The sequence below is a fragment of the Lonchura striata genome, chromosome 3 (genome assembly GCF_050655825.1).
Source record: "Lonchura striata isolate lonStrDom1 chromosome 3, ASM5065582v1, whole genome shotgun sequence".
Classification (NCBI taxonomy): Eukaryota; Metazoa; Chordata; class Aves; order Passeriformes; family Estrildidae; genus Lonchura; species Lonchura striata.
Window position 1 is genome coordinate 33,934,704 of NC_140705.1, and position 23,671 is coordinate 33,958,374.

General features: G+C 37.9%; 1 protein-coding gene across 4 annotated transcripts in view; it reads right to left on the reverse strand.

The window, feature by feature from the left end:
• The window catches only part of UBE3D (ubiquitin protein ligase E3D), a 79,580-nt gene that overhangs the window by 41,178 nt on the left and 14,731 nt on the right, over positions 1-23,671 (reverse strand). For 2 of the 4 annotated variants that reach the window (XR_014953657.1, XM_085574790.1), the window contains exons 7-8: positions 23,057-23,165; positions 17,934-18,103 (exon numbers count right to left, since the gene is read on the reverse strand). Coding sequence is in view for 2 of the 4 variants with exons in the window: in XM_085574790.1 (XP_085430916.1) it covers positions 17,934-18,103; positions 23,057-23,165 (279 nt within the window). In the remaining 2 variants the exon portion in view is untranslated. Of the gene's footprint in view, positions 1-14,848; positions 14,913-16,958; positions 17,528-17,933; positions 18,104-23,056; positions 23,166-23,671 lie in introns of those variants that run through there. The other 2 variants (XR_014953658.1, XM_085574791.1) reach the window with 2 other exon arrangements.

A 23,671-nucleotide genomic window follows, 5' to 3' on the forward strand; every position in this document is an offset into this window, starting at 1 on the left:
GCCAACCCATAGCAACAACTGTCCATAGAGAGAGATATTCTTCATTCTTCTACAAGATCAACAGCTTACTGCAAAAACAGAAGTTGGAAAAGCAGAAAATTGCTGCAAATTTTAATCAGTTACAGTGAAGCTCTTTTTAGAGCATCTGACTGAGGGATACAAGCCCATGGAGAAAAAGCTTCTGCTGGGCTTGTGGTGTCAAACATATCTAGATATAACAGGACGAAAACATGGCTGATAGTGAATTCTGTCAAAATATATATATTTTAAAGTACTTTTTAAAATTCCTACGTTATTTTTGCCTACATGGGTGCAAGAGTAGAATCCACATTAATTTAATTTTCCTACAAAACCAAGAAAAGCACTGGAGTTTAGCTCTTACTGAGCAACACCTAAAGTCTGCTGTGACTGCTCTTAAACATCCACACTATGCAGAATTGCTGGTGCAGCTCCAAAGTACAATGCAATTGCTGACTTCTCAGCAGCAAAGTAATGTGGTCCCACTAAAAAGAGAAGCAAATTACTCTCATAAAAACTGCATGGCCAATGCTTTAGAATAAGCTTCTTCACCTTCATGGCTGTGTTAAGGCTTTAAGCTACATTTTTTTTTCATGTCTTACTGCATCCCAGGTAGAAAGAATTAAAGTAACTTTTCTGAAAACAATAAAGATCATATTCCTGCAGCCAGATCTCTGCTGATAATTCACCATAGCGGAGGACGGCAGTAGCAACAGTAGTACTATGACTCTACAGTGCAGTTTTCTTGAATATGGCTATAAAACTCAGAATGAAGGGATAGATTAGAATGCCTCTTAAAATACTTTTCTTCACCTTATGCACTCTCGATTCCTTGCTGGATACATCTTGCTCTAAATTAGAACTGATTGCTCATAATTTCCCTAATGTTTGACAATAACTGTAGACTACTGTGCTTAGGATGGATGCAGAGGACACAGCAGTGAGCTACTGACCTAGGCTAACAGCTTGACTGGTGCCATCTTACTTGCAAGGAATATCAAATGCGAGCAGCAGCACCATCAAACCAAAAAGCCTCTCTTCCCAGTATGTATGAACCAAGTACTTGAATTCTCAGGTTACATCTCTTTTTTCAGTTTTTTCGAACCTCTCAACACTTTGAATATGTATTTAAGGGTATATAAAGGCCACTTGCCCCAGCAAATATGTGTACACCTTTTCTAATAGCGCTTATTTCCTGAAGGGTACAAGTGCATAGTAGAGCTGTAGAAAAACAAAGTACTGTGTAAAAGCTCCTTCAGGGCACCTGCTGACATCAACACAGTTACTCTAGTAAAAGGAAAGCAATTCCAGACAGCTCACCCTTAAAAGATTAATTTAATTTTAGGGAAACCTGCTTCTGAGACTAGTGATGTCTGCTGGACAGGCTGCCTTCCTCAGCAGACTCTTCTTCAACTGTTGTTGTCAACCTATAGATTTTTCATCATTAACAATGTATTCATGTAGATGAACACTTGCTTTACAAATATTGTGGGAAAAGTATAATCCAGAAAGTTTATCTCCAAAATTGCGCAAATAAAGCAAATGTGCTTGAATGTCAGGGCAGGAGAAGGAAGGTGGAGATAACTGGCAAGAAAGACATTAAATATAAAAGAACAGAATCATTTTGATTGGGATAGACCTCTGAGATCATACAGTACAGCTGTTAACCTAACACTACCAAGTCCAAATACTGCCACAAACACTTAATTTTCCCAAAGTAAAAAAAAAAAGGTATTTGCCTTGGTGTATTTTTCCATAACCAACCCCAAGAACTTACAGAACCTTATCAAGGGACTCTGGAGATGGGTCATAAATGTAGAGCACCTTCTCCTCACTGTACATTAGCCAGCATCTCCTGCGTGCAGCTGAGCTTCCCATCTGAAGGCTGAGACAACAGGCTGTCTCTCAGCCCCTCCAGGCATCAGGGGTAGAAGGACCAGAGAAAAGTCAAAATACCTCTGCTGTCTCCTGGGCTCCACTTCCACCAAACTCACACAGGAATGATTTTACAGACTTTCCTCACTCTTTCCCTTCTCATGGTTGGAAACTCCAATCATAAAATAGGAGACTCAGGAGGAAGATATGTCTTTTCCAAAAATATTGCCATGTCTAAATTTTTGAATGCCCAGATGTTATCAATAACATTACTCTCCTGAAAGTGCCTTTACATCTCTCCATTGAACTATAATCTTTATTTAAAAATCATCAAAATGAGGTGTTATATTAGTGAACATAAAAAATGTGGTTTCAGGTATCCTACTACAAATAAAAAGGCCCTTCACAGAAGGTTTCTCTCTGTACAAATGCTATATCCAGTATCTGAGAAGTATTTTTCACCATGTAAAATGTGAAAGGTTGATAAAGAGGCAACCAAAAAATCCAAAACCATCATTCTAAATAGTGGCAAAGCAGATCAAATGCAAGAATTAAATTTTTGTACTAGTTCAGTACAAAAAGTTCCAAAAACCTCATGAGTAGTATGCCCAGACCCACTGAGGGTCAGATGCTTAAGAAAGAGAAGACCTATGTAATTTGAAATGATATTTAATTCACTTCAGTTCACTCAATCACTTCTCAGGTGAGCAAATTATTCTACGAGTAAGGGGATTAAAAAAAAACTGGAGACTGTAAAGATAATTTAGCTTTCAAAATAAAAGTTCTCATACTGAAAACAGGGGCAGTGAACCAAGCTGCAGTACCTTAGCAAGGAATTTTATTAGTATATCTATTTCAAAATAAATTTGTATGCAATGTCAAAGATTTTAAAAAAAAATGTACTTACTATTCTTAATCTCTTATAATAATTCTAAGCATCACAAATGCAATGTCAAGAATTGTTTTGAGTTAATTAAGCTCCTAGTTTAATCGGTGATTGACTTGTTTTCTAGTTTCATCAGTTTGAAGTCCTCCTTCATTCACTGAGATACTATTGAAATCAGTCCAAAAATATCTGGTCTGCTTGCCCAAAACAGGTACTAGATGATTTCCAAATTGGTAACTCTGATTGAAATACCTACAGAGCAGCAGCAACTATGTCATGTGTGCCCAACTGAAATACTCATTATTAACAAAATCTCAAATCTCAGAGATGCTGCAGAAAAAACAAAAGAAGGCCCCACAATAACAAAACAATTCAAGAGACGGACAATAATTGTTTGGTGTTTCATCAGATTTAAGATTTATTAACTCTTCATCCTTAAAAGCAGAACTTTGTAACCAGACTAAAACATTCTACATTAAATAAGGAGAATACAAGGACATTCCAAAATAATGTTCCCATCACTTATTGAAACAAAACATCACTATTCGGGGCACAGGAGAGATTACATATTCCTGTTGGATCTGCACACTGTAAAAATACATGCAGATGCTGCTGAAAGACCAGCACCTCTAGCTTAATCATTAATCTAGAATATCCATGTGTCTGCATTATGTCATACAATATTCAGTGTCACTGCTTGTAAACACAGCAATACCATCCCCAGCCACATTCAGGTTTCCATTTTTTATTCCAGGTTTTCTGTGACTGTGCAGCTCAGTTACCTGTAGATTGCCCCTTATGAACTGTCAGTGAATCTAAATACTTTCACAGCAAATACTGAAAATTAAAATAGTAATTTACCCAAATAGAAAATAGGGGTAAATTGAAATTTTCCCAAAGGAAGGCTGAATGGAATAGTGTACATTTTTATCAATCTGTAATACTTAGAAGAGGAGAACATGTGGTTTCTTGAGAGAGACAAAGAATGCACCTAAGTTTCTGGATAGACAGATTGCTCAGGTTTAAGCAAGGGAGTGAAAATGTCTAAAGCAACTCTGGTGCTTTGAAAGTGTGAAACTTAAAACTTCCTGCCAACTGCACTGTGGCTTCCTGTAAAATACCCTTCCTAAAAATATTAGGTTCAACTTTTATAATTTAATTAAATGGCCTAATGTTAAATCAGGTTTTTAATTTTCAAGCCTGTGGAAACAGTTTAATTTCCTAATTACTGAGAGAAAACAAGAGGGAGCTGAACATATCTCATGAAATACATTCCACTTAGTTTTCCTTGTAGAGTTTCCCAGGAGAAGGATGCAGAGGAATGCTAAACTGAGGCCCCAACAGTGGCATACCTGAGTAAAAATTATTTCTTAGAGAAAGAACAGAGATTTGGGTGCTGAAGAGTGGCACTAAGAAATCAGATTAATTGTACAGGAGAATGAATTCTCCTGCTAGGGAATGAGATCTATCTCCCATCCTCTGCTTTTTCATCAGTATTGTAAGTAGTTTTCTTCTAACAATGCTAAAGATTTCCACTGCTGGTTGCCAGTCTAGTGAAATAGCCTTAAAATTCAAGAGCTGCTGCCACTCCAATTTACATTTTATATTTGTTAATAGTTAATGTGGCTTTGCCATAAAGGAATTCAGAGTGAAGATCCCTCATACCTTTCTCTATTATTTCAATTCTATGTTTATCAAATTATCTTCATTTTTAAAGTGCTGTCTGAAGAGCAGCTTTGCTCTGCATGGCTAAACATAGGAAAGGTTTTGTCTTCAATAAGGGCTTAGATATATAAACCCAAATCTCAGTGGGCCTTGTTAAAGTAACATCATAAATTTTTTACACATCGTTATGAGTTTGGAAAAAAAATTATTCTACATATCAGTCTGAGCTTTTACTGACTAATGTGGCCTTAGGGAAGGGACTGCTGAAATTCATGCATCTAGTCATTAGAAATGGATTGATACATGCAATTACAATAAATCAGCACAGGTTTATTAAGTAAGATTTTTTTTAATTAGCAGGTGAAAAAAAGAAGACATTCAGACCCAATGCATAAATACTGTAAAGCTGGTATAACCTGCTATTTCTGTGCACTGTGATCATACTGGGAGATATTTGCATCACTCAAGTCTTGGTACTCAGTGACCTGATGGATGAGCAGGGGTGAGATAGCTGATCAAGCTACTGGCCTCAGCAGTTGACCCTGCCTGGACACCTGAACTGCTCATCACTCATTTCCTAGAATTCCATGGTTCAATGTGCAGTGTCTTTAAGCAATCAAAAATTGGCAACAATTTACTTTCAACAATATACTCTAAACTGCAGCACCTGAGGACTTGACCGTCAAGTGGCTCAGATGTCTGTGCTGCAAAAGCAAGGCAAACAGTTGGTGCAGTAACCTCACCTAAGACCAAGACTGAAAAGCAAGGTTGGTTTCTGCACGACAATCTGAGTTTCCCATCTAGGCGGTGCAGGGAGAGTGGCAGAGAGGCGGCAGCAAATGCAGTAAGCAATGTGCTATCGATCCCCTTGCCTTGCTCCTGAGGGTCACACCACTGTCCCCAGGAAAGGCTCTAACCACAAACCATGAGAATTAAGCACTATGTAGAAAATACAGCCCTAATATGAGATCATTGCCTCTGTCACACCAGCCAGCAGTCTCAACACTGTCACTGGTATCAGAGGGATGGTGTCTTTGATACCCTGCCCTAACAGTATTGAAACAGGTGTGCATTCAGGGCTGTGGAATAGCCACAAATAGTAACACTGGTTGTGTCAGCAAACTAGTCAGGCAAGCAGCAGAGAAAAATTATTTAAGAAGAAAAAAATAAAATTAAATCAAAGTTGAATGAACTAATGGTCTGTATGATGAGATGGCACTGCTGTTACTCTGTACATAAAGCTCTAAGTTCCCTAGCCACAGTATAAAGCACTTGCCTGGGTGTTCTCAACAGAGGTTATTCCTACCAGCTGCGCCACATGAAGATTTATACATGCTCCATAAACTTTAATTCCCTTTTTAAGTCCTATTATAACAAGCAGGGGGCCATTTCTGAAGTTGAAATGGATTTTCAGAACAATATAAAGATGAAAATGTTTTCTGGACTCAGATTTTTAAACCTTTGGGTAAAACTAAATCTCTTCCACAGCACTGTTGATATTCCATATAGAAATATTCACAAATACCAGGCACTTCAGAACATTATGTCTGAATCCAAAGGGAGACGTTATCCTGCTGTACAAAAAAAAAATGCTGTAATCACTGTTCATAAAAATCTCTCAGCTTGATGCTTTGAAGTTTTTTCTGATGTACTGACTTCAGAAGAGAAGGAAACTCAGTATTTTAAGATGCAATTACCTGCAGTAAAGCAAGTAGCACCACAAATAATAGAAGTGGTTAATCCTAAATTTGCTGACAGCAAGATTTATTCTTTCTATTCATTCTATCTAAACCATTGCCAAACAAAGTCTAATGACTGAAGTTAGAATTTCATATATGTCACATTTTCCCTTTCACACTGAAACCACAATTTTAATAGAAGTGTTTATTTTTATCATCGTTTTCCCGCTCCACAAAAAACTATAACTCTTGCAAAAATTGTACAGAAGCTCACTCTATGCAGGTAGCACAAAACAAGTATGCAATGTGGCTAGATGTCAAATTTAACAAGCAATTAAATCCTAAATAAATAAAACGAGCAGTCAAGAGCACAGCTTCCTCTCCTAAAAGTAAACTTCAAGTAAAGTCAAAATCCTAAACCAGTATAGACTTTTTTTTTACATCTTTTACTACATCCCACAGCTCACTGGAAAGTCACAGCAGACCGACTGCATATCTCGAAAGACTCAAATTTCCACTTGCCCCTTTTCCATGTCCTCTGCCAGTATGTGTCCTCACATGTCTGTCAGTTTTCCTCTGTGCAGGGAAATACTCTTCCATAAATAACCCCTCCACCCTTCCCAAAATTGTCCCTAGTTTTAACACCTCCTCTCCTCAGAGCTATTTCCTAAGTTTTCCCTTTCATCTATTCTGAAGCTTCCCCCTTTATGCTACAGAGATTTACCAGTGCCTGTTTAATCCTGGCAGAGCTGATGGAGCCCTTGGCAGTTCTTAGGCAGAGCTGTCCAGAGTCTTGCTGTCCGGCTGCAGACACGGGGCACAGCAGGAGGAATCACACAAGGCCACACACCAGCCTTGTGAGAGCACTGTGGGGGCTCTCACATACACCTTGACACAGTCAGATTGGTTTGGCTCTTTAGTTTTATGAGCTTTCTTAAAATGTTATGGGTCAAGAAAAAGGGAAAGCTAGTCTCAGCTTAAAAGCACAAGATACAGGATAAGGGAGGCATGCAGCCTGGCCAGCCGAGTTCTGGACATTGAGCAAGAGCGGAAGGTGAAAAAAGGAATAGAAAAGGGATTCAGATGGAAGACTTAAATCTATGTTTAAACCAAGTCAATGCTGATGCAGGAATTGATGTTACAGACAGACTAAAACAGATTTTTGATAAAAGGAAGTGAAGTAGACATGGAAAAACTGTCACAGACACCAGCTCAATGAGAAGTCTTTCAGAAGATGTTCTTGTTCAAACAGGAGATGCAACAGCTGAAAACAAAACAGCTATAAAACTTTTGTATATAAAGTTAATTAGAATGGATTTCAGATGTAGGATAACACAGCATAGGTAAAGAAATGAAATCACACTTGATAATTAACAAATGAGAACACACCATAGGTAAAGAAATAAAACCACACTTGCTAATTAACAAATGGTTGACTAACAGTCCGATCAAGACTGTGGTACCAGTGTAGCTCTCTATGCAAAGATGTTCTGAGCCTAAAAGGATTTCTGGCTTGAACCATTTCAGGTGCACGTGTGGGAAGGGGCAGGTTGGGTCTTGCCTTTCATGAGGCGATGCCATGCCCCACACATCCCACATACCCCCAGGCCTGTATCCCAGCCCTGCTGAGGCTGCCAATCCCTGGCACACTGGAGGCAACGCTCCTCACATGACTCCAGAGCCTCATTCTAACCCCAGAGTGACCAGATGACCAGAAGTCCCACCAGGGGGAGGGGCCCAGAAAAACTGAAGAGTATGTAAGCCAGGACATGCAGAGAGCACATCTTGACCCTATCTCGGAATTTCTATCAGCTGAACACTGCTGGAACTAGGAGTGGTAGCTGTACATGTTCTTTCCTGTATCTTCCCATCTATCTCTTTCTTCTACTTATTCCTTCTTCTCATAGATTTGAGTAACTTAAAAATGGATGGGAATGAAGATTACAAAGTCAATGCTTTATGTTTTTATGTTGATTAAATGCTGCTCTTAACTTTTGTTGAAGTTCTCTGATTTTCCAAAGTTGCCAGAATTTTTTTTTTTATTGTCTTGACCTCTTCAGAATATCTTACCAGTATTCTTCCCATGCATCTCAGTCAGAGTACATAAAAAACCATAAGCCCTTTTAAGAGTCTTGTCAAGCATGTTTTTGGGGCCTTACCGATGTCACTCCAAATTACTTCCAGAGAGCAAAAGAGTTATGTTGAAAGTGCATTTGAAAGTCTTTTGGCAAGGGTGGAAAACTAAGCTAGACATTTAAAGCTAAAATACTCACCTCCTTGCAAGAACAGCTATTGGGCTGTTATTCTTATGGCCATACACAGTGGGAAAACAGGCCCAGTCAATCCAACATCTCACTCCTGAGTAGATCTAATAGTCCAGTGTTTTGGAAATTACTTGGCTGAAGCTCTAAAATTCCACACAATTTTATTCCCTGGAACAACCCTTCCCAGCTTTCCAGTCAGATCTCCTCCACATCTTCCTCAAACATTCATGCCCACATATGGTGAAGTGGATTGAGAACTGAATGAAGGACAGATCCCAGAAGGTCCTGATCTCTGGCACAGGGTCTAGCTGGAGGCCTGGACTAATGATGTCCCCCAAGGTTCAGTAGTGGGCGCAGTATTGCTTAACTTATTCCCCCATATCCCCTCTTTGTACCTGTTTGGTTCCTCCCAGCTTTCCCATCAGTACCTGTATGTCCATCAAACCCCAACCCATCCCTCTGTCTCCTCCCAGGTGATGTGTCCATCACCTGGTGACCCTTCCCCTTTGTCCAGATCCTTCTGGCAGGGTCACCAGGTAACTGGACCCTGGCTGGGACTCCTCCCTATCCCCTCCTCAGTGGTCACTCTGAGGCCTTGCCCCCCAAGAGCCACTCCCATGTCCTTCCCCCATTGCCTGCTCGGGTTTCCCCACCCCCCTACATCTGGCAGCTCCAGGCCGGGAGACCCTCTCTCTTGCTCTGGATGCCCTTCGAGGTCAGATGTGGCCTGGGATCTCTCCAGGCCCTCATTAAACTTTGGAACTAATCCTGAGGGAGAGCACCTCTTTCCTTTGCTTGTGGGACCAGCTCGTCTTTGGACTCATGCGGGAGCTTCTCCAAGCCCCCCGGGATCCAAGGAGAAGTTCCTTCCCTCTGCCCGCCTCGCCCCACTGCCCAGCTGGCCGGGCTCCACAGGGGATCTGTTCCTGTGGATTCAAGGGTGAGACGCAGCAATGTGGTATTCACATACCCTCTGAACAGAGAGAGCCTTAGCTTTCTCAGGTTTTCTCCTGAGAGAAGCTGTGAGAGAAGCAGAGAAAATAGAAGCAGAGAAAAGAGAATCAAAACAATTCCTATCTCATTCACTGCTCCTGTGTTTGTGCCCATGTGGAATGTGTTCTGGAGATTGTTTACCCAAGGTGATTGTTTGGATTCTGGCAATGGTGTTTTAGATTCATTGACCAATTGGATCCACGTGTGTGTCAGAACTCTCAGGAGAAAGTCACAGATTTGCTGGTTAGTTAGTTAGTGATAGTTCTTGTTAGTGTAATATAGTCTAATATAGTTATAGTATAATATACTTTAATAAAGTAATTAATTAGCCTTCTGAAATCATTGGAGTCCTGTACATCATTCTTCCTGCATCAGGGATCCCAGCTCTGATAGAGGGGCAGAGGCCTTCTCAGCAAGTTCACTGATGACACAAAGCTGGAGGAGTGGCTGATACCCCAGAGGGCTCTGCAGCCCTTCAGAAGGGCCTCAACAGAGTGGAGAGAGGGGCAGAGAGGAACCTTCTGAAATTCAATAAAGGCAAGTGCAGGGTCCTACACCTGGGGAACAGTAATCTCTGGCCCTACTAAAGGCTGGAGACTGACTTGCTGGGAGACAGACCTGGGGGTCCTAGTGGACAACAAGCTATCCATGAGCCATGTCCATGAGGGCACATCGGCATGTGGCCAAGAAGGCCAATGGTATCCTGGGGTGCATTAGGAAGAGCATTGCCAACAGGTGAAGGGAGGTGATCCTGCCCCTCTATTCAACTTTCTTGAGGCCACATCTGGAATCCAGTTCTCGGCTTCTCAGCACAAGAGAGACATGGAGCTCCTGGAGCAGGTCTAGTGGAAGACAACAAAGCTGATGAGGTGACTGGAGTATCTCTCTTATGAGGAAAGGTGGAGGGAGCTGGGCCTGTTCAGTCTGGAGAAGAGACAACTGAGAGGGGACCTCATCAATGTCTATCAGTATCTAAAGGGAGGTGTCAGAGGTTGGAGCCAGGCCCTTCTCAGTGGTGCTGAGCAACAGGGCAAGAAGCAATTGTAGAAACTGATGCACAGGAAGTTCCACCCAGACATGAGGAAGCACTTTTTTACTGCACAGGTGACTGAGTATTGGAACACATTGCTCAGAGAGGTTGTAGAGTCTCCCTCACTGGACATAGTCAAGAACCATCTGGGTTCAATTCTGTGCCATATGCTCTAAGATGACCCTGCCTGAGCAGGGAGGTTGGACCAGATGGCCCCACAGATGACTCCTTCCAAGCTTACCCACTCTGTGATTCTGTAATAAGTATCACTTATTATGCTTATTAATTATACAAATAATTTAATTTATAGCTTAAGGCCAGTATGCAGAGGAGCCATCATAAGAATTGCTTGTTCTGTTTTGATGCTACAGCACTCAGGCAACCAGCAGCAATATCCATTGTTGCTGCACACACAAAGATGAAAGTATCCTGACCAATTTTATAAATAAGCCTTTCTTCTTTGGTGTCAAGTCATACACTCCCAATTTGCCTTAGCCTTACCAATTTAAAAATATTTCAAGTAAAAGTGGCAGCTTAAATTGTAAAGTATTGTTAGTTTACACAGCCTGTCATGGAGAAATACAATAGAAACAACAAATACTAATTAATTTAAAACAGGCCAAGATACTAAAATCCAATAAATAAATCAAGTTTTGAAGTTTAAGTAGTTCATGTCAACCATCTGTCCAATAAGCTTTTTTTTCACTCTTGGCTCATTATTTGATTCCTGCCTGCTCAAATAGATCCTGTTGTTTTAAAGGCATTACAGGAGTTGAGTACTTACAGTTCCCAAGTGAACCCAACAGTCTTTATAAGTCTATGAGAAACAAACTGCAAGCATCCAAGTGGAAATCTGCTATGTTTGATGTATGATTATAAAATTACCCTCAGTGGATCAGCACTACTGTATTTAGGCTATCTGGCTTTAAAGAAAACTGTGCTACAAGGAAAGCAAAATGAGAAATACACATATACATAGTAAGACTTGAGTAGACATGACACTGATTTTTCTCAAGCAAGCAAGTCTAGCCCCTAACTGTAATAAGCAAGAATACTGCATGCTGTAGTTTAGGATACCCATGTCTATTTATCTGGTGGGAATTCTGAATTGTGGTTTGCTAATCTCCACCCAAAACCTAGCAGGACATCATTTCATGGGAGGTTAAAAGAGTACTACACATCAGTAGTGAAGTTCTGGAACTTATCACTTGATTGTGGAGGCAGACAGCACCAGAAGCCCAAAAAGTATTTATTCAAGCAGATGATCAAAAGATGAATGAACAGTAAAGGAAATAGGCAGGGCTGTATCCTCTGACATCCTTAATATAACTACAGAGCTGAGCACTACAAGAAAGTGCTCACAACTACTCTGAAGAATATTTCTGGATGTTGGAGGGAAGATGCAGAGCTACATGCTAAAGTGCTCTGACCCAGCATGGCATTTCTATACATTCCTATCATCCTATAAGTGTTATTAACTATCTGGCAATTGTTTCAGACAATGCATTTTAAATTAGTTTCAGATAGTCTTGCTGCTTTTAATTTACAATTTTTTTGCCACCCAACTTGACATTTCTCTTATTACCAATCCTAATATTCCTCAAAAAGCTAAACTACAGCAAGATGAGTCAAAGACACATGAAAACTGCGAAAATTGTGCTTACCTGAATTGCAGTGTTTCATACATAAATATGAAGAATATGGGAAAAAGTAAAAGCCTGCAATTTACTTTTTGTTTTACCACATTACAGAATCACAAAGCCTGATTCATCATATTTGTGTTCAGGGTTCTTAAAGGAATATTCATCTATCTTTTCTTTTAAAAAAATAAACCATAAGAAGTATTTAAGCAATATCCCTTACAGTCAATTTCATACTTTTACATAGCAAATTATTCTGCAGATAGCATTTAACACTTTTAATGAAGAGAACAAAAGCAGTACCATTCAAGACAAGTACTGATACAACAGTATCTTTCACAATACACCAGAAGGCAGGCCATCAGTCAGATTATCAACAAATGGTTAAGTGATTTGGGATTACAAATCCCATTTCAAAAACCAGTCAGAATCCTTCCTCCTCTGACTTCAATGTGAAATTTCAAAAGATGAATCAAAAAAGCAACCTAAGCAAAAAGCTGAGCTGAAATGAAAAAATGAGCAAAATTTTTGAGCAAAAATATGAGAATTTGCTTAGTAGAAAAAAGGTTTATTCCAACAGTTTTCTCTACTTCAATTAGTACTTCTAAGACCATTTTAAATAGCAAAGATTAGATACCAAAAATACAACAGCTCCCAAGAGCAGAAAGATATATAAGATCTGTGTTCAAGAGCAAGAACTAAGTTCCTAAGTAACTATCATAGAAGGCTGCTGCACATGGCAGGTATAGTTTCAAGAAAAAAGAAAGTCAGGATATTTCTCCTGAAAGTTATACTTTTTCCCAGAGGTGGGAAAGGATGTTACCAGTACTGAAGAACAGTCTCATGCCTAAGCATTCAAATGTCATGAGGCTTATAGCTTCCACTTGTCTATCAAACTCTGAGGAGTATTCTTTTCCTTCCTGTCCCAAAACCCTGATTGGCATCTGACTCTATCTTTTAAAAATTTCTGCCTGACTGTTCAGTCATCTCTTCTAAAGTAACTCATCCCACCTATGGTGTCAGTTCTTTTAACTCAATACGATGAAATAATCCAAGAAGGGAATAGAAAAAAAAAATCTGAAACAAACCAGACCTTTCATGTTCTATTTACAATCACATCTACTCTTTCAATTATTCCAGGCAGAGAAATCAGCTTACAGAGAGCACAAACCACAGAAACACTGGTCACTCCTCAGTCAATCAATTATTGATCTATGTGGTCCCATGTGTTTTCGACAGGCAAGAGTTACTGAAAAACTACGAAAATCTCAGACATTCAAAAATCAATGAAATAGGACACAGTTTGATGTTTTTATGAGGAGCGAATTACTCTAGAGTCATATACAGAATGAAAGCCATTCTTGGGAGAAATAAACAACATTCTGAAATACATCAATAACAGCTTCATAAACAGCTAACTATACATGGACTGTAATAAAAGCAGTAGGACTCAAACCCTCTAGGTTTTCAGCCACAAACTCAATTTCCCAGCTTATTCTTGTCCCTCTAAAGCTAATAAAATGAACAATTTCTGGAAGTAATTTTTCAACCCCCAAATTATAAGCAACAAATTTTTACATAGGAAAAGGTTTCTGCAAAAGCTGTAAACCATTCAGAGATGTATATGAGATACAAAAGTCTATTGACGACCTTTTGACAAAGCTTTGCCTAGCAGTCTACTCTAAAGGGAAAAGTGCAATTTTCCTCCCACTGTACCTTCACATATATTTTCTGAACCAAGTTATGGTCAAATTGCCATGTAACCACATTTTCAATTTTCTTCATACATTTTTACAACACTCTCACTTCAGAAGTATTTATTATTATCACTCCCAGCAGCTCAGGCTGTTTGCATAAGGTGTTATTTGCCAAGAACCTGCTACTTGAAAGGAAGACCTCTTCTGTCTGTACAGCAGATTTGTAGGTGGAGAAAAGTAGCCTTGCTGAGAGAAAAGTGGAGGGAACCAACATAATCACATGCACATGATCCATAAAGAATGGAGCAGAAAATGCATGAGGTATCCTTCTCTAACGGAACTCAAACACATTTATAAGATACTTTTTTCATGCAGTTTCACTAGTTTTGCTGTAGAAGAATTTTCATAAATCTCCCTCAAGGGCTAAAAGCCTAACTGCAGACAGACTTAGCCAGAACTTGTGTTATCACACAACACACATCTAAATGTTTCTAGCCCTGTTTCACTGCTGAAGGAGTAAGATACAAATCACTACAACACTTAAGGGCTACCCTCAGAAAGATAGAAGAATACAGCACTAAGGAGAAATGACAAGAACTACTATAAAGAGCATGTCTGGATATACTTAACCCTATTTTAACTTCACAATGCCTTAGAATTTATTCAATGTCCACAATATATAGACATTCTCTGCATTCTCTGTATATTGAGGACATTCTGAGCACAACTGTTAAGAATTCCTTGCCAAAATAAAGGTATATGAAGAGAGGCTTTACATGTTCACAGTTTGTTTCTATCCTAAATGTCAGTCACTCTCCCAGAGACTGGAAGTCTTAAAGGAGATGCTTCTTCCTTCCACAGACAGCATTGAGCAGGGAAGGGCCATCAACAGGACATGCACTGGGAACAAAAATGGCCACAACCAAGAAGGAAAAAATTCTGAACAAAATTAGTATGTAATTTGATAAATGATACCTGCGCCAAAAAAAAGAGGAAGGCTGCTTATTAGACCGCAATCTACCTGGAAAGAAGATTGGTCAACAGATCAACAAATTTGACATAAAATCATCGTATTGTTGATGCCACACAACAGGTAATTACCTTCACAGCAACGGTCAGCCTCAGACCACAGCTTTGTTAGAAAAGGCTTCAGGATCAGTCAGTCCTAAACAGCAATAACCCCAAATGGGTAATTACCAGTCAGCATTATCAGTAATGAACCATGGACATTTATCCTACTTGAATGTTTGTTTCCTTTGCATTGTTAACATTTAGAGCAATATTGAATGTAAGGTACAGTGATAGATATGCTAGTGATTTGCTGGAGGAAAGAGAGTTCTGTTGCTCACTGAAGCAGTGTTGTTCACAGGACATAATTCCTAGTTTAAGGGAAAAAACGCTTCTGTATCTGAGAAAGAGCATTAAGTTAATTACAAAGAATGGCAAAACTGAGCTCTGAATAAAGGAGGGATAAAATGAGTTTTTGAGTCAGAGAATAAATTTCTTCTGACACCCTGTAAGTCTTGAAATGAAGAGCACACTCAAAAGCTTCTTTCCCCTCAAGAAAAATATTCAAGTGCATCCCCAAGAAATGGTGCTTGAATGTGAATTATTAGGCAATATCAGTCAGATTCTCTTTAGCAGCGGCATTTGCCAAGGAAGAACCTCACAAAGCCCAAGACCTCAACTACTACAATGGAACCATGCATTTATTTCACAATTATGCTTGTGTATGCAAACTAAGTACAGATTTTGTTTCATTTCTTTACCTATGTTTTACAAATATGTGATTATGTTACTATATTTAGATATTAAAAACAATACTTTTACTTCTAGTTAACATTAATCTGTTTTAACCTATGGCCCAGCTAACCAGCAGAGACTCTGAAGTGTCCACAAGTAAGAAAGGTCTTTCCCTCCCACCACACAGATCAGATTCTGGCCTTGCCAGAATCGGACAGAACCCAAGTGTACCCAGGGACTCCCAGCAAATGATGAGGCCCTCTGACATAAAACAGGATGCCAGACTGCACACTTATCCCTTGCAGCTACTGGAGATTGCTGGGGTCTAGGTCCCATGCAGACCTTTCTACTCTGGAGGTGTCCTTGCTTATTCCCCTCTCAAGGGAAGCAGGCCCTGGCTCTGAAACCTTTCCATTATTCCAAAGGTAGGTGTATGTGCAGAAGACAGCAAGATAAGTATTATAATTTTTATCAGAATGTGGCCATCTGAAAGTTTTGAAGCTTGCACTAATCAAGAAATCAGACACTTTGTTCAGAATTCTTGAAATAAAATTTGAATTCTAAATGCAAATGCATCACATTAAATAAGTCATACTGATTTTGTTATTTTTGCTTATGTTGTGTTTACATTCCCGTTTGATAGGGAAAGATTTCAGTCTGATTGGACAATTCGTGTGGTACTTGAAGCCAGCTGATAAATGAGTTAGTGGAAACAGATTGAAGTGTTAATGTCCTTTTTACTGCTCTTTCCTAGAAACATAAAAATGGAAAAACAATACTAAACCAACAGTTTGGTTTCTGAAGCTTAAAAAAATCTTCTATTGTTTCTCTTTCATTATTTCACTTGTCCAGGAACCCTGGATAGAGAAAATACCAATTACTGTCAGAGAAGAATTAAAACCTCAGTTGTTCCTTAACTCACTGCAAAATTCCAAAGATAAATACAAAGTAGTAGAGTGGAAAAAAAAAGTTGAAAAAAAGTGATTTTTAACATGTCTGTCTGGGGAAACAAAGAACTGAACATAATCTCACACTAAAATACTGCTTCTGAGAACTCCATTAAAGAAAAGCATTTGTGAATGCTAGGAAAATGATTTAGTAGATGGCTTTTATCTCAATATGTCAGAGTAGATGAATGTGTGTCAAGATAATTTTTCTCAGTGATAAAGAAATTAATCTTGAAAAGCAAAACTGTAAGTTACACTTCTGTAAGACTTAAGAGTAGTAAGTGAAATATCTTCCATTTTAGACAGATTCTTGCAAAACATCTCCCATTCTCAGAATATGCAGTTTAAATCATAATACTTCAGGATGTATTTTGGATCCCTAAATAACATTTAGATCATAAAGGTTTTCCAAAGCCATCTTCTGAAGCTATTACATGAATAAAGGTATTTTTTTCTCTTACATGACTAACATTAGCAATGTAGAATGACCTTTTTTCTAAATATTAAAATTTTGCACTCTCTCCATTCATCAGAGTTTATTTCTGCTATTCAATATTGCTTCTGATTGAAATATAAACAGAATACATTTGGCAACATCCAGGATAAATACACTATAACAAATCATACATGCTTGTAAGGTATATGTTTCTCCTACAAAAATATTAAATTAATATACATATTTGCTTGTCTCTGTGAGAAAACATTTCTATTGTAGTTTTATGAGATCTTGGGCTATAAATTATTTGTATATTGACTGAGTCTGGAGTGAATGTCTTCATCCATACTTATTTCTTTCCCCAAGTTTCCAAAGTTTAAAGAAAAAACAACAGCAAACCACCATTTAAGTGGGACTTACACAAAATCAACGCTTTCTTTTTTATCACTGCACAAAGAAAGCAGTAACTTATGCTTAAATCATTCTTCATCATCTGCAAACACTGGAGCCACTGTTTAACCAGCATGCTTTTATCTTTGCTCTCCAACAGATAAAGGCTCTAACATGTTAAGCAGTGTATGTTTCTCATAATGTCAAACTCAAAGCTTGCTGAAATCAAATGTTTTCTTTATGAGGGCTCCAGTACACTCAGACCTATCAAAGAAAAACATTTTTATGACATTGTATTTAACTACATTCCTTGCCTCTTTTCCCTTCTCTCAGGGCCCTGCTTCTTTTTGAAATAACATCATCACTGGGCTGAAAACAAATTAAATTTAAACGCTAATAACTAAATTACCAACAAGTGCCTTAGAAACAACAGAACTCTTTGGTCTATATTTTAATATTACAGTGCAAAAATCTAACAACTAATCTCTCTGGCTGTAACAGAAACCAAATGCTACTCCTCTGGTATTTTGCTTAAAAAAACATTTTTAGAAATATGCAAATTCAAAGAGGTTTATATCTGAGATTAAGAGACTGTCCAAAGAACATGAAAGAAATACTAATGCAAAGCAAATGAACACCAGAATCTGAGTTTAAAAAAGGTTGTACTTACTCCTTATTTCTGCACTGAATGCATGGCTGGTAAAGGACTTTGAGAGCATTCCAGGTTCCCACTGGTCCAGAGCTAGGTGTAAGGGTATCTCCAAACAGTGTAAAATCACGGCGGGAGGAGGAACTTCCTGAAGACTCTACCAGCAGTGTGTCAGAATTTAAAAGCCAGATCTATAAATGGAAAATAATTTTGTTTACTGTACATTACATACACTTCAATTTGTTACTTTACTGTGACCCTAAAGCAGCTGATAATAAAACCACATTCTTACAAAGTTTCTAACAAAGTATTAACAGACATAAATTGATATTTTATTATTTAGCATACTCTGCACGCCTGCAGAAAAAAGGGCAATACAATACTGATTTATCAGTCTTGAAACTACCTCTTTTTGTGACTGTAGAACATTCCCTTAGGTAGGAACGAAAGAAATAGTCCTAAGTAATCTCTTTCAGCACCAGATATATTATTTCTCCAATTTAATAATTCTTTAGGCATTAGTCAAGCATATAGTGTTGAGCAACTGAGGGCTAAAGACAGGGAACTGAAAGACTGCCCACTGAAGTGCCAAAAATTGAGGATTTTCAGAAGAAGCATGGTGGTTATGGACCTAATACACGCAAGGAAAAAGAAAGCAAGAAAGCAATTAACATAGTCTAAAAGGCATGTTGGAATTTACAAACAGCTGCAGCAGACCCTCACTTGGAAAATAAATATCAAATTTCATAATGGGACTAGCATTCTTCGGCCCTATTTGCTCACAAACTCGAGAGATATTTACTGGGGAGAGTTTTCAGAAATTTGAACTTTTTGCATCCCATTATGGATCTTAATTAATCTTTGTGTGATTTGGTATCAGTGTTCTGACTTGAATTCAGGGCTTTCCTGCAAAACACCATACAAATAAGTCAGGCTTTTCCTTAATTCACAGCCTGTAGTAATGAAGTGATCCAGGTTAACAATGGAAATCTATTTTTACAAATCTGGCATCTGTATGAAATGTTTATATATGAAATATTTATCATAGAAAATGGGATTAATACAGTGTTGCTCACAAAAGAGCAAATCTTCTGCTTCTCATGATCTAATCAGCTTCCAGTAAAACAAGTTACATGAAGTTAGGTAGCAGACACATGATATCCCCTGTGGAGGGAGAAAGCAGTCATTAACAGGACACATAGTATATGTTGCAATTGAATGTGACAGTCACAATTTATCAGAGCCCAAGGCTCAGAACATTACAGTGGAAGCTTCATAAAGAAGGAATGAGATATATTGATAAAGATATCTTGGGCGGGGATAGGAGGAGGAGAATCACTTTAGCATATGCACATGACTGATGACAAGCAACCACACTTGGCTTTGCAAGTGGTTGTTCATCAGTTTTGCTCTACTAACTCACTGTACACATTTATAGCCTAAACTGCAAAATATACCTCATTAGCTAGGACCATTACACAAGGTGCTTAAAGCCAAGTGCTGAAGAGGTGTTGGAAGAAAATGGTGCAGAAACACGGGCCACTGCCAACACAAACTGAACAGCTTCTTCCTTTTGAAATTTCTAACAATTCCATGTGGAAGGAGCTTCCTGGGATGCTTTTCAACACAGGAATAGCTTTCAAACTAGACAGGGGAACAAAGAAGCAATAGCTGTCTGTTCCTTTCAGAACCCTTCTGCAATCTGCTGCAGAGACAGCAACCAAATCATTTCATTTGCAACATAGTCCATTTGAAAAGCACTTCTACACAAGTGTCACATGTGGTATCTTATCATCATGTTCTAGGACTTGTATAAATGTCATTGTCTCACTAGCAACACAACAGATCTGTATTAATAATTTAGCACACAATATAAAGAAAGTAAATGAATCTCTGGGGGTGGAAGGATTCCCAGCCATGAGCAAAATCAACTTCTGAACTACATTTACTTCTTTAGTATTTTCATTCTTTTCTTCATGTATGAATAATTTTTTGATCTTGTTTTTGATCTGAGTGAACAATTGCTCACCCAGACTCACTGTGTTGACTCTAAGAATTTTATATGTGTATTTCTGGCTAACAGTTTCATATTTTGAGCTCTGCTTTCAACTATGATATTCACAATGTGCAATCTTTCCCTTCTTTCTACTTCTTTGTACAGCAGAGCTGGCACAAGCCATTTCCTTCTACATCAACTCCAGTAAGAAAAGAAACTTTACAGAAAAATATATACATAAAGTGCAGAATTCATTCAAAATGCCATTGATTACCTTTTCTGAAATGACAGAATCAGTAAAAAAAAGTATTTGGGGGTTGTTGATCTTCCTTTCATTGTTTTCTTTTGGTTTCACATAATTTTGTCAAGAGACTTAGAAAGATGTTCTTTGGAGAATAGTGGCAACAAATTTACCCCAGTTATACTTCATGGGATTTGAACCAAACAGTTGAAATACAATTTAGATTCTGTGACCAGTTTCCCTGTATCTCAGTCTGATTTTCCAGCATCAATTTGAATTTAACATGGGTAAAAAACATGCTAAATCTCTTATTTTTCCTTGCCAGTTCATTCTTAGTTATTGCAGACATTACCATTACTTTCATCATCGCACAGGTCACTAATGCAAACATCTTTCATTACAGCTATTTCATTCTCATACTCAAGAGTGCTCAGGTAAAGATGTTGTTTCCACATATTTCACAAAGAATAAAGTTCCCTGAGAGAACCGGACAGCTAAGTCTCAGCAAGGTTCTCATTATCTCACTGCTTGATCACTGCAACATCCACCCCATCTCTAATCTTAACAAATGCAAATCAGTTCTGCTCATGCCCTTCAAGACAGGGACAATAATCAGACTGACATATCTCCCCCATTTTGTTACATATTCATTTTCATTACATTCAAGCTACCTTGCTTTCAAAACCCTTTACAGTCTGATCCCACTTTAAAAAACGTCTTTCTTTCAATACTGAAAGACTGGAAAAGATTACAGGTGTAATCTTTTTGGGTCTTATGAGGTTGATCCCATCCATGAGATGAATTTCCTGTATCTATCCAGAAAACTATTTATTTACTGCTTTCAAAGCTACACTTTTTGCAGTACAGAAAAAATAGGTATCTATTGAGATGCTGCTATGAAGACCAATAATGCACTGTTTTGCTTGTTTTCTCCTATCTCACTATCTGTTTGCTGTTCTCTTATTCTCAGCTTCTAAGTCATGCAAGTACAAGGCAGGGAACCCTTCAACAGTGGAGCAAAGAGAGGAAGCAAGTGATTCACAAATGTGAAGAGGGCAGATACAGTTAGGACAAATAAGGATACCTGTATGTACTACTTTTTTTCCCCTGAAACAAATAAACTTTTTTTAATTTACACCCTTTAAAAATTAAAATAAACCCATCATCCTAAGCAGCATTATAGCTTAAACAACAGAATATGTGTAACTTAAAAAATGAAAATTCATGTTATGGTACGTGTAAATAATATAATAATTGATAATGTTAAGTGATACATCCAGAAGAAATGAGGAAAATAAGTATACATATTATTTGTAGTTTAAAAAAATTTAAAATATTTGTGAGAAACCTTAACCTTAATTATCAGATACACGGTCTAAGCTATGTGTATTCATGTAGGTAAGCACAAACACTGAACTAGAATCTTCGGCTCATTATCAAAACAAACAAGTGGGACAGCTGGTTCATGATGCATCAGTGATGAGACTACTTGTGTAACTTGGCTGTGTACTCACAGCATCAAGCACCCACATTTTACTATTGAGCAATTGACAATCATTAATATAAACAGAGCTTACATTATACTTGTGTCCACAAGGCCTCTGATTCCTAAGACTTAATCCATGACTCCAGAACACGGTGTGTATACACTACCCAGAACCTCACCCTGGACAGGAGTAAGGACTTTCTGATGTTAAATACTAATAACAACTGTAAAAAACTAACAACTAACCAAAACAAAGGAAAATATGCCAATTAGAAGCCAGCCCCTATCTAATTCAGCCTGCTCCTCTAATACATATATTGGCAAAAAAGCAGCCCAGAGCTAAGAGTAATGGCAATCTACTAAATAAAGTGATTTTTCTGTTAAAAAACAATCCGTTTGCTGTATCTAAGGTATTAGACTTAAGCACCATGACTTTACGTAACTTGGGAACAGATAAACTACAAGGGGAAAATCACAATGACTTTTTAATGACACCTCAATTAGACTATATATAATTATGGTTCTGCTCATGAAGCCTTCATTTTATCATCACAGAACTGATATTTCTCAGTGGTTGTATAAATGTTGTCTTGGCACTTTTGATTTAACACCAACAAATATACACCTTCCTCAGGATCTGGATGCTCCAAAATCATAGAACTTGGACAAGGCATACACAAAACAGTTTACTGCCTCATGAAAGTGAATTTATAAGTTTATCCAGGACAGCAATCTCAAATAATGTATTTCTTTGTGTCTACGAATAGCTTGTATAAACTGCAAAAATACAAATTCCATACCCATATTCAGTTCTGACATAAAAAAGGAAACATCTTTGGTTATAAGTGTAGAGTATTAAGGTAACTCTTATCCATCTTAAAAGTTTGAGGAATCTAGCTGTCACCATCTAAATATCAAGCTTAACCAAGTTTAACAGCATTAGAACATTAAGTACAATAGGCAATTTTATTTTTGTTTTCACTTCACTTCACAATGCAATGTACTGACTACATTAATAGTCTCTGCTGACTTGAGACAGTGCTTATGAAAGATGCTATACAATTTGATTCACTTCTGGTGATTAAAAGAAGAAGTGCTGGAGCAAGAAGGTGAAATATACATTAAAAATTAAAACCTAAGCTTTCCATATTTTCTGGATACAAAATAGAGTTATTTCTGTGCTACTTATGGTGCATCTGCAGTACTTTCATTACTTTATCAATAAAATATCTACATGCACATTTAATTAGAGTAAAAACTCAGGGATATTCTTACTTGAACAGATGTACCTTAAAACCACTTCAAGAACTTGAATTTGCTAATTTTTTAAACATACAATAATGAACACCATAAAAAATACATTTAGGTACTGGGATACATGGGTTAATATTCTTCAGCAAGATGAAGACTTCAAAACTTACCAGAATATAGGTTTTTCCATTATCTCCTTTTATGGTGAATCTAAATGTGCTTTTAGCAGAGGATAATTCCAAAAGACACTGAGCAACAATGCTCTGTACAAACTGAGACCTGTAAAAGAATTAACCACATTATCATATGTTTTCATAACAACTACACAGACAACCATTCACATCTATGCACTATGGGCAAATGAGCAACTCATACTTCAATTCCACTACATCCTACAATCACATTTTAGTGAAAGATGGGGCTTCTTTGTCTTCCTCTCACTCAAAACAAGGGTTTTTATTTCCTGCAACTGGATTTTTTTTTAATAGATCAGGATTCTAAATTGCTTTACACCCTTTATTTTGTTGGTTGGCTGACACCAACTGTCAAATGGGGAATAGAAGCTTCTCCCCATTGTATTTTACACATGTGAAGACAAAGCCCACAATTATGCATATGTTTCAAATATAATTCCCAAAAAGAAAGAATTGTGATTAAGCCATTGTACATGATACCAGATCAAGTTCTGTTTCATCTTAGTCTTAAATTCAAACTGAATTACTTGAAAATTCAAAGTTCTCACTTCGAATTAAGCATTTCAAACTTTATATGAAATAAACTTCTGT